General features: G+C 44.9%; 2 protein-coding genes across 5 annotated transcripts in view; one reads left to right on the top strand and one right to left on the bottom strand.

Annotated features, from left to right (window-relative positions):
• The window catches only part of CRBN (cereblon), a 38,492-nt gene extending 34,273 nt beyond the window's left edge, over positions 1–4,219 (top strand). For all 3 annotated transcript variants that reach the window (XM_088171234.1, XM_014873776.2, XM_088171235.1), the window contains exon 11: positions 1,307–4,219. In XM_088171234.1, the coding sequence (XP_088027360.1) occupies positions 1,307–1,499 (193 nt within the window). In that variant the 3' untranslated portion in view covers positions 1,500–4,219. The remainder of the gene's footprint in view (positions 1–1,306) is intronic.
• Positions 4,220–5,735: 1,516 nt separating this feature from the next.
• Positions 5,736–10,605, bottom strand: TRNT1 (tRNA nucleotidyl transferase 1). Of its 2 annotated transcripts, XM_088171236.1 has the most exons (8): positions 10,443–10,605; positions 10,239–10,363; positions 9,294–9,487; positions 8,613–8,751; positions 8,303–8,429; positions 7,933–8,126; positions 7,515–7,765; positions 5,736–6,818 (listed from the first exon to the last, which is right to left on the bottom strand). In XM_088171236.1, the coding sequence occupies exons 2-8, from the start codon at positions 10,297–10,299 to the stop codon at positions 6,570–6,572; spliced, it is 1,215 nt and encodes a 404-aa protein (XP_088027362.1). In that variant the 5' UTR covers positions 10,300–10,363; positions 10,443–10,605; the 3' UTR covers positions 5,736–6,569. The 2 variants fall into 2 exon arrangements, with proteins under 2 accessions (XP_088027362.1, XP_014729273.2); XM_014873787.2 differs by having other exon boundaries at positions 10,239–10,486.
• Positions 10,606–12,178: the final 1,573 nt, after the last annotated feature.

The following is a 12,178-nucleotide window of genomic DNA, read 5'->3' on the forward strand; positions in this document are numbered from 1 at the left end:
GGGTGGAATAGTAAAATAGTGAGGTTTTTAGGCACATCTCATCATTTTGCTCGTGTAAAAAATAAGGAAGTGAATGAAGATTTATTCAAAATGCAGAATAAAATGGAAAAATCACATAAAATATTGCAGAGTTTAATATTTTTTTTAATGGGGAGATACTATGATTTTAAAACATGGTTTAGAATCTAAACTTTTTAAACCAAGTTGTCTGGAAATTTCTTTGTTTAAAGTGCAACTGTTTTCAGAATTGTTTCCACACAGCTTTAGTGCAAATGAAAACCAGAATACATAAATACTGAAATAGATTTTTATATCTAAAACCTGAATAAATGTTACATGAAATTAAAAACTAATAACATTTGTATTGATCTGATTATCTTTGATTTTATTTTAATAGAAAATGATTAATAATGAGTCTGCCTCTCAGAGACAGTAACAGAATTAAATGTTTTGATGTAAAAGTTGGCCTAATAATCATAACAGGTCTTGCATCCAGGATTTTTTTTCTGGAATATCACACAGAACTGAGCAATGACTTGGAGGATGTCTGATATTTCTGTCACAAGTTTTAACTTTTCCCTGAAGAAAATTTGAGACTTTTAATATCTGGAGTTAATATTGCTCATCCTTTTGTGTTTTCTCAGCTCTTTTATGATGGCTTTGAAATATTCATGTTCTACCTCATAAAACTGTTTGAGAAAAGCTCTGCTGCTGTGGGAAGTGCAGCAGTCCCTGGTATTTGAGGAGCAGGGTAAAAATCACTTCCATTCTCATAAAATAATTTACTCTGAGCAGTTTTCTGAGCCTTCTTTAGGGCTCTCAGTATTTCTCACTGCAGGAACCTGGGACAATTAAAAGCTTTGGTTGCTTCCTCTATTTGAAGAGGCAAGAGAGAGCTTTGAGGATGGGATGTTTGTGGGGTTTTTTGCTTTATTTTTTGAAGCTCTGCAGGTTTTTAGATGGGATTCCTGAGGATTGGTACCTGAATCCAGCTGGGAATTGGTTTCCAAATTTTCCCTTTTTAATGTTAATTAACATTAATAGTTTGTCTCACACCTTAAGTTGAAAATACTAATAAATACAGTTTGGGATTGTTACCCAAATCCATCCTGACATTCTTACCCAAATCTAGTTTGGGGGATTGTCACCCAATTCCAGTTTGGGGGACTGTCACCCAAACTCAGTCTGGGGATTGTTTCCCAGTTTCTCTTTGGGACTGTCCCCCAGACCCCGTTAGGGGTTTGTTGTGTGCCGAATCATTTCCCAGAGGCCTTTTCCTTCACCAAGGCTTTGCTGTGCTCGCCAGGTACGCCTGGACCATCGCCCAGTGCAGGATCTGTGGGAGCCACATGGGCTGGAAGTTCACGGCCACCAGGAAGGAGCTGTCCCCTCCCAAGTTCTGGGGGCTGACGCGCTCGGCGCTGCTGCCGCGCATTCCCGACGGCGACGGCGACAGCGAGGACTCGGAGCGTGGCCGCTCGCCCCTGCTGTGCCTGTGACACCCCAGGGCCCTGCCCCGAGCTGCTTCCTCAGCCCAGGAACCCCAGGAACCTCTCCCAGCCCCGGGGCACCGGGCTCAGCCAGCTCCCTGGGCTGGCCTGGGGACACCGGGAGTGAAGATCCACGCGGGACACCGCGAAATCTGTGATCCACGTGGATACAGTTTGAGACTGGACTTGTGTAATTCCCACTTGCAGTGAAGGAAGGGGGATGGAAACTCAAATGAAACTAAAATCCCGCTAAGCAGAGTCTGATTGATGCAATATTCCCGGGATGGTAGATAGCACTTAGCTGCTGTGGAGTGTTTGTTTGCCATAATACACTGACCCGTGGTGTGCTGAGAATCCCTGTTCCTGACCTGAGGTCCTTCAGGTTTGCTGCTTGTGCTGTTTCTCTGCTTCTTGCTGAATAACCATGGAAGAGAGAAGCAGCCTGAGAGTTTCTGAGTGCTGGAATGTGCAAAAGCTGGAATTGCAGCTGCCTCCCAGCATGGAAGCCGTGGGGAAGTGTCTCTTCCTTACAAGTTGTCTCATCTGTTTAGTCCGTTTGACTTTAGAAGTCTTAAATTTTAAACTCTTGATAGGAAGTGCACAGGTCAGTCCCAGAGGGTAAAAACAGCATTGTCATGTTCTGTTCAGTGTGCTTCAATTACTTCCCCAAATTATTGCTGGTTCATTTACCAGTGGAGATGTCCAGGGGTTTGGGAAGGACTCTAAAATACCCCACTGAGGTAATTTTTAAGTACTACTTGTTGTGACAAAGGGAAGGAAAAATCTCTGATAATTGTTTTAACTTTCAGATCATAAAGTAAAATTTCACATTATCAGGTTATAAAGAACAAAAATATCAGAATAAAACAGAAATAAAGGCAGTGGTTTTTTTTGTGGGGAGGTTTCTTGGTAGATCTTTGGTTTGGTTTTTATTTTGTCTGTGCTCCACAAATTGGGTGCCAAACCTGGGGCAGCTTTTCCCACTGATTTATTGTTTGTTTTTTTTTTCCCTCTCAGAATGCACTTTGGTGATGGCAATGGAGATTTTTTTCAGCACTTGTGCACATAAACACTTGTTTTTCTTGTGAGCTTTTATCATTCACTCTTAATTTTGTCACAGTGATGTAAAAGTAGTCAGGTTTAAGACGTGAGCCAGTGGTTGCTTGTTCTGTGTCAGGCTCCAGGCAGGTGCAGCAAGGACAGATGAGCTGAGGGCCAAGGCACACCAGGAGCTGATTCCTGATTCCCATGGCACTCTGGAACCTCCAGCTGGAAAAACTCCCCAAACCACGGCCTTGCTGCTGGGTATTTGTCATGCCAGGTATGTAGAGATTAATTGTGTAACTCAGGTTTAGTTCTTTGAAACTTTTCTACCTCTGTGCAGCTTCTGTTCTTCTTAGACACCTTTAATTCCATGTGCAGTGCCCTGACTTGGCAGAGAACTGTGAAAAGCAATATTTGGGATGTGGCTCTGAACAAACAGAGGGTGCTGATAGCTCATGTTCATCCAGAATAAAATCTGGACGTTGGTAATGATTCATTAGAAGCTTGGAAAGCCAAGCACTGGTGTGAGAGGGAGGCTCTGAATGCTCTGTGTTTGTGAATCCACTGGACCCAGGCCTGGCTTTCCCCCAGCCCTGCACACCTGGGCTCTACATTTGGCTGCTTTTGTTACTTTTCCCCTCCAGGTCCCTGCTGTGTGTTGTTCCTGTGACCCTCAGTGGGGTTGGTGGTGGCTCCCAGCACCTTCTGCTGCCTTGCTGGGGACATTCACTGGGGAAGGGAATTTCCAAAGGATTCTCTCAGCTGTCACTGAACTTCTGAAGGTTCAGTTCTTTGGGGTTTTGGCTGAGTCTTTTGGATTCTCAATTAACAATGGCAATGATTGAATCCAGAATAAGCATATTTTTGGTGTTTAGTGTATATAGTCAATTATATGCTATAATTGAGGTAAGTCAGGAGTAAATTAACACTTACTAATTTTTACTGTTGATGATGCTGTTCCATGTGCTTAACCTGTGTGGTGTTTGCTGTATTGGAGTCCATGACACTTCCCAGGTTGAATGCAGTCCTTACAGGGAGGCATCAGAGTATCCAGCACTCCAGGCTGTGGAGTTGGGGATGGTTCCTTACACTGGTTCATATTTTCCATGCTTTTTTCTCTGTTTTGAAGAGAAAACCATTGCTGGGAATTAGGGAAAATTTGGAACATCAGTATGGAAAAATAAAGACAAAACTGCTTAGGAGACCTAATCAAAGGAAACAGATTTTATGAATATTTACTACATTTACCCCATTGATTGGCTGAGTAGCTTCATGCAGGAATTAATTAATCCAATGGGCAGGACTGAGGATCACAGGATTTACAGCACAGACTTGCTCATTTTCAAGCATCATTGCAGCATCACCAACACCCCCAGTCAAAGCCTGTAACTTTGCAAGTTTTCATTTATTTTAGTTTCATTTTAACAAATAGGTAGAACCTCTTGTACACTGGGTCTGAAACATTTCAGATACTCTTTTGGTTTTTATTAATGCTGTTTTTGGATGTGCTGCAGTTCATTTCTTCCTCTCTCTGTCACCTTTAATTGCTCTGCAAACTGCTCCAGGGGTAGCCCAGTCTCTGCTTTAACTCTTCCTTCTCTCTGCCTTTTGGGACAACTTTTCTGACAAATCTTGTGGCTTGCAAATATTTGCAAAGAATAAAATTCAATTTGTTTCAAAACTCACCTGGTTTTGCTGATTGTTGGGGTGGGAGAAGGAAATGTTTGGGTTTATGATATGTTTTAAACAGGGTGGCTGCAAAAAGTAAAAGTTCCACTTCCAAGTCTGTGCTGGCTCAACTGGCCCAGGACAGAGAAGGTCAGGAGTAACAGGGGAGAGAGGGGAGGTTGTTAAACCCATTGTGAGTATCATTTAATTAGTCAAGTAATCTATTGGAAAACTTTACCATGTGTGCATCAAACTTGTTCATGTCTTCCCTCCCCCTTTGCTATTTCAATAGCCCATACTTTAGAAAGGAGTGTTCATTTAAACCCAGCCATTTTTCCAGATCCCAATGGCACTGCTTGCCTAAAATATATGAATATTTTTTATTTCATGCCTTTCATTTTCCTAGGGGTTAATTGTAGTGGAAGATAACCAGAGATACTCAATAAACCAATGGGAAACCTCAACCCTTTCAAGAGGTGTTGGAACACAGGGGCTCCCTGTGCTGAATTCCAGGCAGGACTGTTCATGGAGGTGCTTGTGGAATAATCTGGTTTTGCTGTTTTTTGTGATTCCCTGGGGATTTGTAGCAGGATCCTCTGTGTTATCAGTGAGGGATGCAGGAATTGGGGTTCCCCCTGCTTTTAGTGACCAGCTTGGCCAAATAATCTCCAATTAAACCCATCAATTTCTGCTTACCAATAATTAAGCTGGCTTTGAAATGACTGATTTAACAATGCACTCTACAGCATGCAACTCTCTATACTGTGTAGTAAATAATTCTGATTAAACTCTTTTCAGGCTAATCATTACCAACATCAATTTAAATACATCAGTCCTTGCTGTTCATAGGCATGATTGGGGTTGTCATCCTTAATCCTGGGGGACAAAGTTGTGCAAAGGTTCCCCTGACAGCTGAACAATCCTTTAGACAAAAGGCAGTGATGAAATCTGGGAGCAGGATTGGATCCAGGCTGGAAAACAGCTGGAAATTGAAGCTCAGCAGTCATGGGAAGAGCTCCCTGCTAAACTTTGTCCAAAGTATCCATTTGGTCCATGCCAAGATCAAAAATTTCAAGTTTTTGTCCTTAAAAATCCTCTCTCCGAGGGGAGTTGGACCCTGTCTGCAATTTTGGGTAAAAGTTAAGAGTTAATATTTTACCACCTCCACAGCCATTGCCCTAAAGCTGATTTGCACTTTGGTGAAATCTTTAAAGGACTGAATTTTGTCACTCTCCTTCCCAAGATTTCAGTAGTTCCAGAAATGACACAAAGGAGGCTTCAATTTAATCACCTCATTAAATTAAGCACCATCCTGTTCTTGGGAGATTTCCTTCCTAACAAACAGCACTTTCCCTCTTCCCTTGCTGGCTCCCACAAATTCCCAGGCACCTTCAGGATAACTTATTTAAGGGCCCAGACATCCCAGGAAAATCAAAGGCAGCTGGGAAGTTGTGTGAAAGCCCAAAATACTGATTTTTTCCAGCATTGCTCCAGTGTTGCCATCTAGTGTTGCAAAATGATATCCAAGGAAAATGAAATCCAAAGGAGTTTATTCATTACCATGGTTCATGGTAGGAAAACTTCAACCTGCAACAAGATTTATACACACAAGAGCTGCTCTCAGATTTTTTAACAGCACACCAAAAACCCCAGGCATAGGAAGACATTCATAAAGACCAGGAACAGCTCTGCTCCAAATCCCCAAATTCCCAAAGCAAGGAGCTGGATCTCCCCTTGTTAATGTTAATTAACATTAATCGTTTGTCTCACACCTGAAGTTGAAAATCCAATGTAGAACCTTCACCAGCTTGCTGTAGATTTAATTAGTCAGTGATAAGTTACTGAAAATTCCTGATACTCACTCAGCCAAGTCATCCTTTTAACCTAAAAGTGATTCTGGAATTCAGGAAAATAAAACCAGCCTGGTTTTCCATGGCAAGGCAGTTGGGAACTGCTGGAGTGAGTATTTCCATCTCTTACCCAGCTTTAAGTACAAAAAGAGTTAAGGTAGAGCCCATTATTTCCACACAATCTCCTAGGCACATAAAAACCTCTCCATGATTTTTAATTTGCATCTAGAGGATACAAACAACCTTTTGTGGGGAATTCTGGGATTTTTTTTTTTTTGGATATAGAAAGTCAGAAGGAGAAAAATCTTGCCATCACCTCTCATGCCCTAAGTCATGATAAAACAGTAAATATTTATCAAGAGAGGTTGAGAAGGTGGAATTTGGCAAACAGTGTTTGACATTATTACAAAATGAAACCTGTCCTTGCAGAAGTCAGGAATTAGTAATGAGAACTGAAATGTGTGAGAGGCTCAGTTCCACTCGGATCAGGGCACAATCAGTTCTGTTATTATTCACTTTACAGCTTCTTCAGGCAGCTCAGCAGCTCCTCTTTATCCATGTGGTATCCACTCTTTTTCCACTCATCCCTCAGCTGCTGCAGTGCTGTCCCAATTTCCTTCCCAGAGGACACCCCCATCTTCCTCAGGTCGTGGCCACTGACAGGGAAGGAGGGCACAGTCCATTCCTGCATTTCTTTCAAGAGCTGCTCCTCTCCTTGGTACTTCAGCAGCTCAAAGATCTTGGAGATGGTGTTAGCTTCCCTAGACTAGGAGAAAAAAAGGAAAAAAAAAATAGAGGGTTCAGTGTGAAACAGCAGAAACAGCTCCAAGTGTGCTCAGCACTGTGCTATTCCCATTGCTCCTTGTCAGGCAAGCTCTTGGACAAGCTGGGACTATGGGAGCAAGGCTCTGTCCTGCCTCTCAGGAGTTAAAATCGAGTCTTGCAGGCTCTGGGAGATCCTTGGAGACTCCCTGAATCCCAGGTAATAAACAGCTGTAATCCTTCCATCACCTTTTCTGTGGCACACAGGCTTGGCCCTGGGCACTGGTTTTTGCCCTCAGTATCAGGTGCTGCTCTACAAGTGCAGAATTCACCTGGAAATGACTTCACCTTGCTGTGGAAGAACATCCCAGGCTGCCTGGAAGGAACACCAGGAACTGCACTGATTCTCCATTCACAATTCAGAGCTGCATTTCACAGAAAAAACCCAAATTTTTGAAGTCCAACTCCTCTTTCATATTTCAATAGGACAGCACAGCAAACTGCCAGTGCAAGGTAAGGTCACAAGAAATAGAATGTGACATTTTTCAGCCTGACTGACTTTTAAGTCAGTCCAAAAATTGTTTCAGAGCACAGGGTACTCAGAACTACTAAAATACAGTAGAGGTTTGTTTTTTAAGAAATGTCTTTAAATCAATTCAGTTCACTGTGAAGCCCCACATGAAACCATCTGAACACTCACATCCATCAGGAAGTCCTGGTATGGTCTAAGTGGTTCTGGCCCCGAGCCTTTGGTTAACTCCTGCCTGTGCTTCACCAAGAAAAGGCCAAGGTTTTTTTCCTCCTTGGAGATTTTCAGCCTCAGGTCCAGGTTTGTGACATCATCCTTGCCCTTGAACAAGGATGTCAGCACAGTCATGGGTTTTGGAGACAGGTTTTGGATGTTTTTAGTGACTCTGGCAAATTCCTCTAAACTCCCATCAAGTGGTAGCCCTAAGAACACAAAAAGTGCAAAGAAGTGTTAATAAGACAAATGAGTGTTAGCATAGGATATAAATGAAATAAAATTTCTGTGTAAACTCAAGTTTGATCTCAATTTGCCACAAAATTCTGTCTGTATAAGATACAGGAGTAGGAAATCAAACTTCATTTCACTTTACCTATGTACTGGGCAATATCCACCTCATACATAAGTTGAACCAAATGATTGACATGGTTTCCAAGAAGAATTTTTTTGAGTTCCACCCAAATCCTTTCTCCTGATATTCCAGCCAAGCCTTTGGCATTTTCTTTAATTGCTTGCAGTGTATTAGGTTCATGATCTCCAGGTTTCTCTGCAATTCTTCCATAAAATCTGCCAAAGAAAACTCCTGGATGTTAGATTAGAAAACTGTTCCACTTACAATCATAAAATAATTTAGGTTGGAAAGGAAATATAACAACTATAACTCTTTTTACATAACTGATGTTTTTTGCATATTTTTGAAACTTTATACAGTTTATTTATGAAGGAAAGGCAAAACTTCTTACCTGAAGTATCTCAGGATTCTTAAATAATCTTCTTGTATTCTCTCAGCTGCCTTCCCCACAAATCTGATTTTCTTGTTTTTCAAGTCTTCATAGCCATTAAAGAAATCATAGAGCGTCCCATCCAAACCTAGAAAATATGAGAAAACAAGAATATGAATTTCCAAACGTGGCTGACACAATGAAACACCCTCATTTGGAAATGTGTGATTTATCAACCGTATTTACACAGACCTTTGACACAGAGACAGAATTCACTGGCAAAACTCAAAAAAATCACTGCTTCATCTATGTAACAGTTAATGAAATTTACCTAAAAACATGGAGTTGACAGTGAGATCTCTCCTCTCAGCATCCTTGTGCCAGTCCGTGGTGAACTCCACCTCTGCGTGCCGTCCATCGGTGACAACATCTATTCGGAGAGTGGTAATTTCAAAATTCTGTTCATGGAGCTGCAAATGCCACAGAAATCGTTACTCAACACAACCAGGAAATGAAATGAAATGAAATGAAATGCATAAGCTGCTCATTTTTTTAGCCCTGTGTTTGGGTACAGTGGGTGGACACATGCACAGCAATGTGTGCAGTGTTTTCATACAGAGTTGAGAAATAGGAACTTCTGAGAATAATCTTGATATTATAGATTTTTTACTGAGCCTGCAGAAATCTTCCTGCAGGAGATGGACTAAGAGCAAGGTAGAGGGAACAAAATTTGAAATCAGGAGCAGGAAACCTTAGGATCATGATTAGGTAGCCAACGTTATTTTTCTGGTGATGACAGCAGCATGAATGGGTTACATGCATTAAAATATGATAATGACTTGAATTCTATACTGAATAATAATAATAATAAAAAAAATCACTCCAGGTTTTAAAGCAGGGTCTCATTTAAACTTTTGTTGTAATACTTTAACAAATAAGGAGCAAATTTTCTACTGGACATGCTGCCCATCCACAGACTGGTAGAAATGATGCAAACAAATCCCAAACCAACCCTGGCAGTGATGGTTCCGTGCTTTTCTCCTTTGTTATTGATCAGACGAACCCCAGCTGCTGTGAACATTTCCTTCATCTCTGCCGGTGTAGCTGTGGTGGCAAAATCGATGTCCTGTGGTGTCACTCCGCTCAGTAAATCCCTCACAGCCCCTCCTGCTATTCTCAGCTCGTAGTTCTTCTTCTCAAAAAGTTCTGGGAGGGGAAGGAAAACCAAACAGCAGTAAACCCATGGCACAATCTGCCACCAGCTGCCTTCTCACAAAATTAAGATCATATATGTGTCAATAAACACTCAAATATGCAAGAAGCAGCAAATGACTCACAGCTTCATGCAACATGCACTAATGGCACAGCTGGGCACCCATAGGTATTTTCCCTATCATTCTGATTTATTTTTCTGAAAGTTTTCTGAAAACCTAACCCTTGGCAGGTCCTGGGGATCATTTTGAACAGTCAGGGGATGACAAGGGGAAAGAATTCAGATTATTTACAGCAGAGCACAGTGAGCCATGAACCCAAATTTCTCCAGGAACAAGAGAGCATCATGGAATGAGCCTCCAAAGGGGAGAAGGAGCTCTGAGTGTCCCTGGAGACCGGCTGAGCGTGTTCGGCATGGAGAAAGCTCTGGGAGCAGAAAAATCCTTGGGGAGACTTTTTACCAGGGCATGGAGTGACAGGGCAGGGGGAAAGGGCAGTCAGGTGAGGGAGGGTGGGCTCAGGGGTGAGGTTTCCCTGGAAAGGTGAGAATTCCGGGCTGGGATTCCCAGAGCAGCCGTGACTGCCCCTGGATCGCTGGCAGTGCCCAAGGCCAGGCCGGGTACTGGAGCACCTGGGGCAGCGGGAGGTGTCCCTGGATGGGTTTTACGGTCCCTCCCAAGCCGAACCATCCCGAACCCTGCACCCAGGGCCATTTTCCGGGCCTGCCCTCCCCACACTCACTCACCGGCCACGCTGCGCAGCCCCGGCGTGAAGAGCGCCTGGAACTGCGGCGCCTGCAGCCTCATGGTGCCGGTACCGCTACCGGTGCCGGTCCCGCCGTGCCGCCGCCGCAGCAGCCGCAGCCCGGCCCTGCGGGGCACAACCAAGAGCTCAGCCCACATGTGCGGCACGGCCGCTCCGCCGCCCGGCCCCGCCGCCCCGCACTCACCACACGCGGCGGGGCCCAGCTCCGGGATCGGCGGCGCCGGGCGATGAGCTCAGAGCAGCGCCGGCCCGGAGGAGGCTCCGCCTTCGGGCCGGGCTCCGTGAGCGGCTCCGCCTTCGGGCCGGGCTCCGTGAGCGGCTCCGCCTTCGGGCCGAGCTCCAAGAGCGGCTCCGCCTTCGGGCTGAGCTCCGGGGAGCGGCTCCGCCTTCGGGCCGGGCTCTGTGAGCAGCTCCACCTTCGGGCCGGGCTCTGTGAGCAGCTCCACCTTCGGGCCGGGCTCGGGGAGCGGCTCCGCCTTCGGGCTGAGCTCCGCTCCGTCCCCGCTCCGTCCCCGCTCCGTCCCCGCTCCGTCCCCGCTCCGTCCTCGCTCCGTCCCCGCCTTCGCTCGGCCCGCAGTGGTTTATTAAAAACTTCACAGAATTCACCGTCAAGATCATCGAGTCCAACCCATGCCTTCACACTTGAACGAAACCACGGCACCGAGTGCCACATCCAGTCTTTTTTTAAACTCATGCAGGGATGGTGACTCCACCACCTCCCTGGGCAGACCATTCCAGCAGTGCATCACCCTTTCTGTAAAAAACTTTTTCCTACCATCCAGCCTATATTTCCCCTGGCGCAGCTTGAGACTGCGTCCTCTCATTCTGCCGGTGCTGCCTGTAAACAGACCAGCCCCAGGTGAGCACAGCCACCTTTGAGGAGCTGTAGGGAGTGATAAAATCACCTCCTTTTCTCCAGGATAAACAACCCCAGCTCCATCAGTTGTTCCTCACAGGGTTTGTGTTCCAAGCCCCTCCCCAGCCTTGTTGCCCTTCTCTGGATGTGCTCGAGCATCTCAATGTCCTTCCTAAACGGAGAGGCCAGAACTGGACACAGCGCTCCATAAAAGACATAAAAGATTTACCGTGGCTTCATCTCCGTTCAGAGAAAAGGACTTAAAACGGGAAAACGAGCTATAGCAGGGGAGAAAATATGTAGTTTGGTAATGGCAGAATAACTGGGATGGAGTTGATGGGTTTCTTCTCCCCGATGAGAAGGAATTCGGCAGCATTTAAATGCTTGAATCACTGAACTCACAAAGGGATCATTTTGGAAAAGCTCTCTAAGGTCACCAAGTTCAGCTGCTCCCCAGCACTGCCAGCCTCACCACCAAACCCTGTCCCCAAGTGCCACATCCACACAGCTTTAACTCGCCCCTGCCCCAAAACCCCATCCTGTCCTGGGGAGCAGATATCAGTGATATGAGTGATAATTGATTATTTACAGCTATTAATGTGCACTTGATAATATTTAAATGCAGCTGAGATCTTGCCCACATTGAATTACACCCATTTGCACCAATTTGGAAGGAGCTTTAATTGCATCCTGAGCCCCAAAGCACTCGCCCCTCCAAGCTTGTGTCACCTGCATATTAATAATGTGGATTGCAGGTTGTTAATGAGGGTGAGTTATTAGCTGCCTTCTCCTCCTTCCTGTAACTCCACCACATATGGCTCCACTTTCTGCAGGGTCTTCCCTTGGGTTCTCTCTCCTGGTTGTGAGTCTGCTTTGCCATCATAGAGTCATGGAATGGGTTGGGCTGGAAGGAACCTGAAAGACCATGGGCAGGGACGAGCCTTCCACGAGCCCCATCCAACCCTGAACACTTCCAGGGCTGGGGCATCCACATCTTCTCTGGGCAGTACAGAAGTTACCTGACCCTTGGGACCACAGCTCCAAGCTCTCAGCACAATATTAGG

The sequence above is a fragment of the Sturnus vulgaris genome, chromosome 11, assembly GCF_052056855.1.
Source record: "Sturnus vulgaris isolate bStuVul1 chromosome 11, bStuVul1.hap1, whole genome shotgun sequence".
Classification (NCBI taxonomy): Eukaryota; Metazoa; Chordata; class Aves; order Passeriformes; family Sturnidae; genus Sturnus; species Sturnus vulgaris.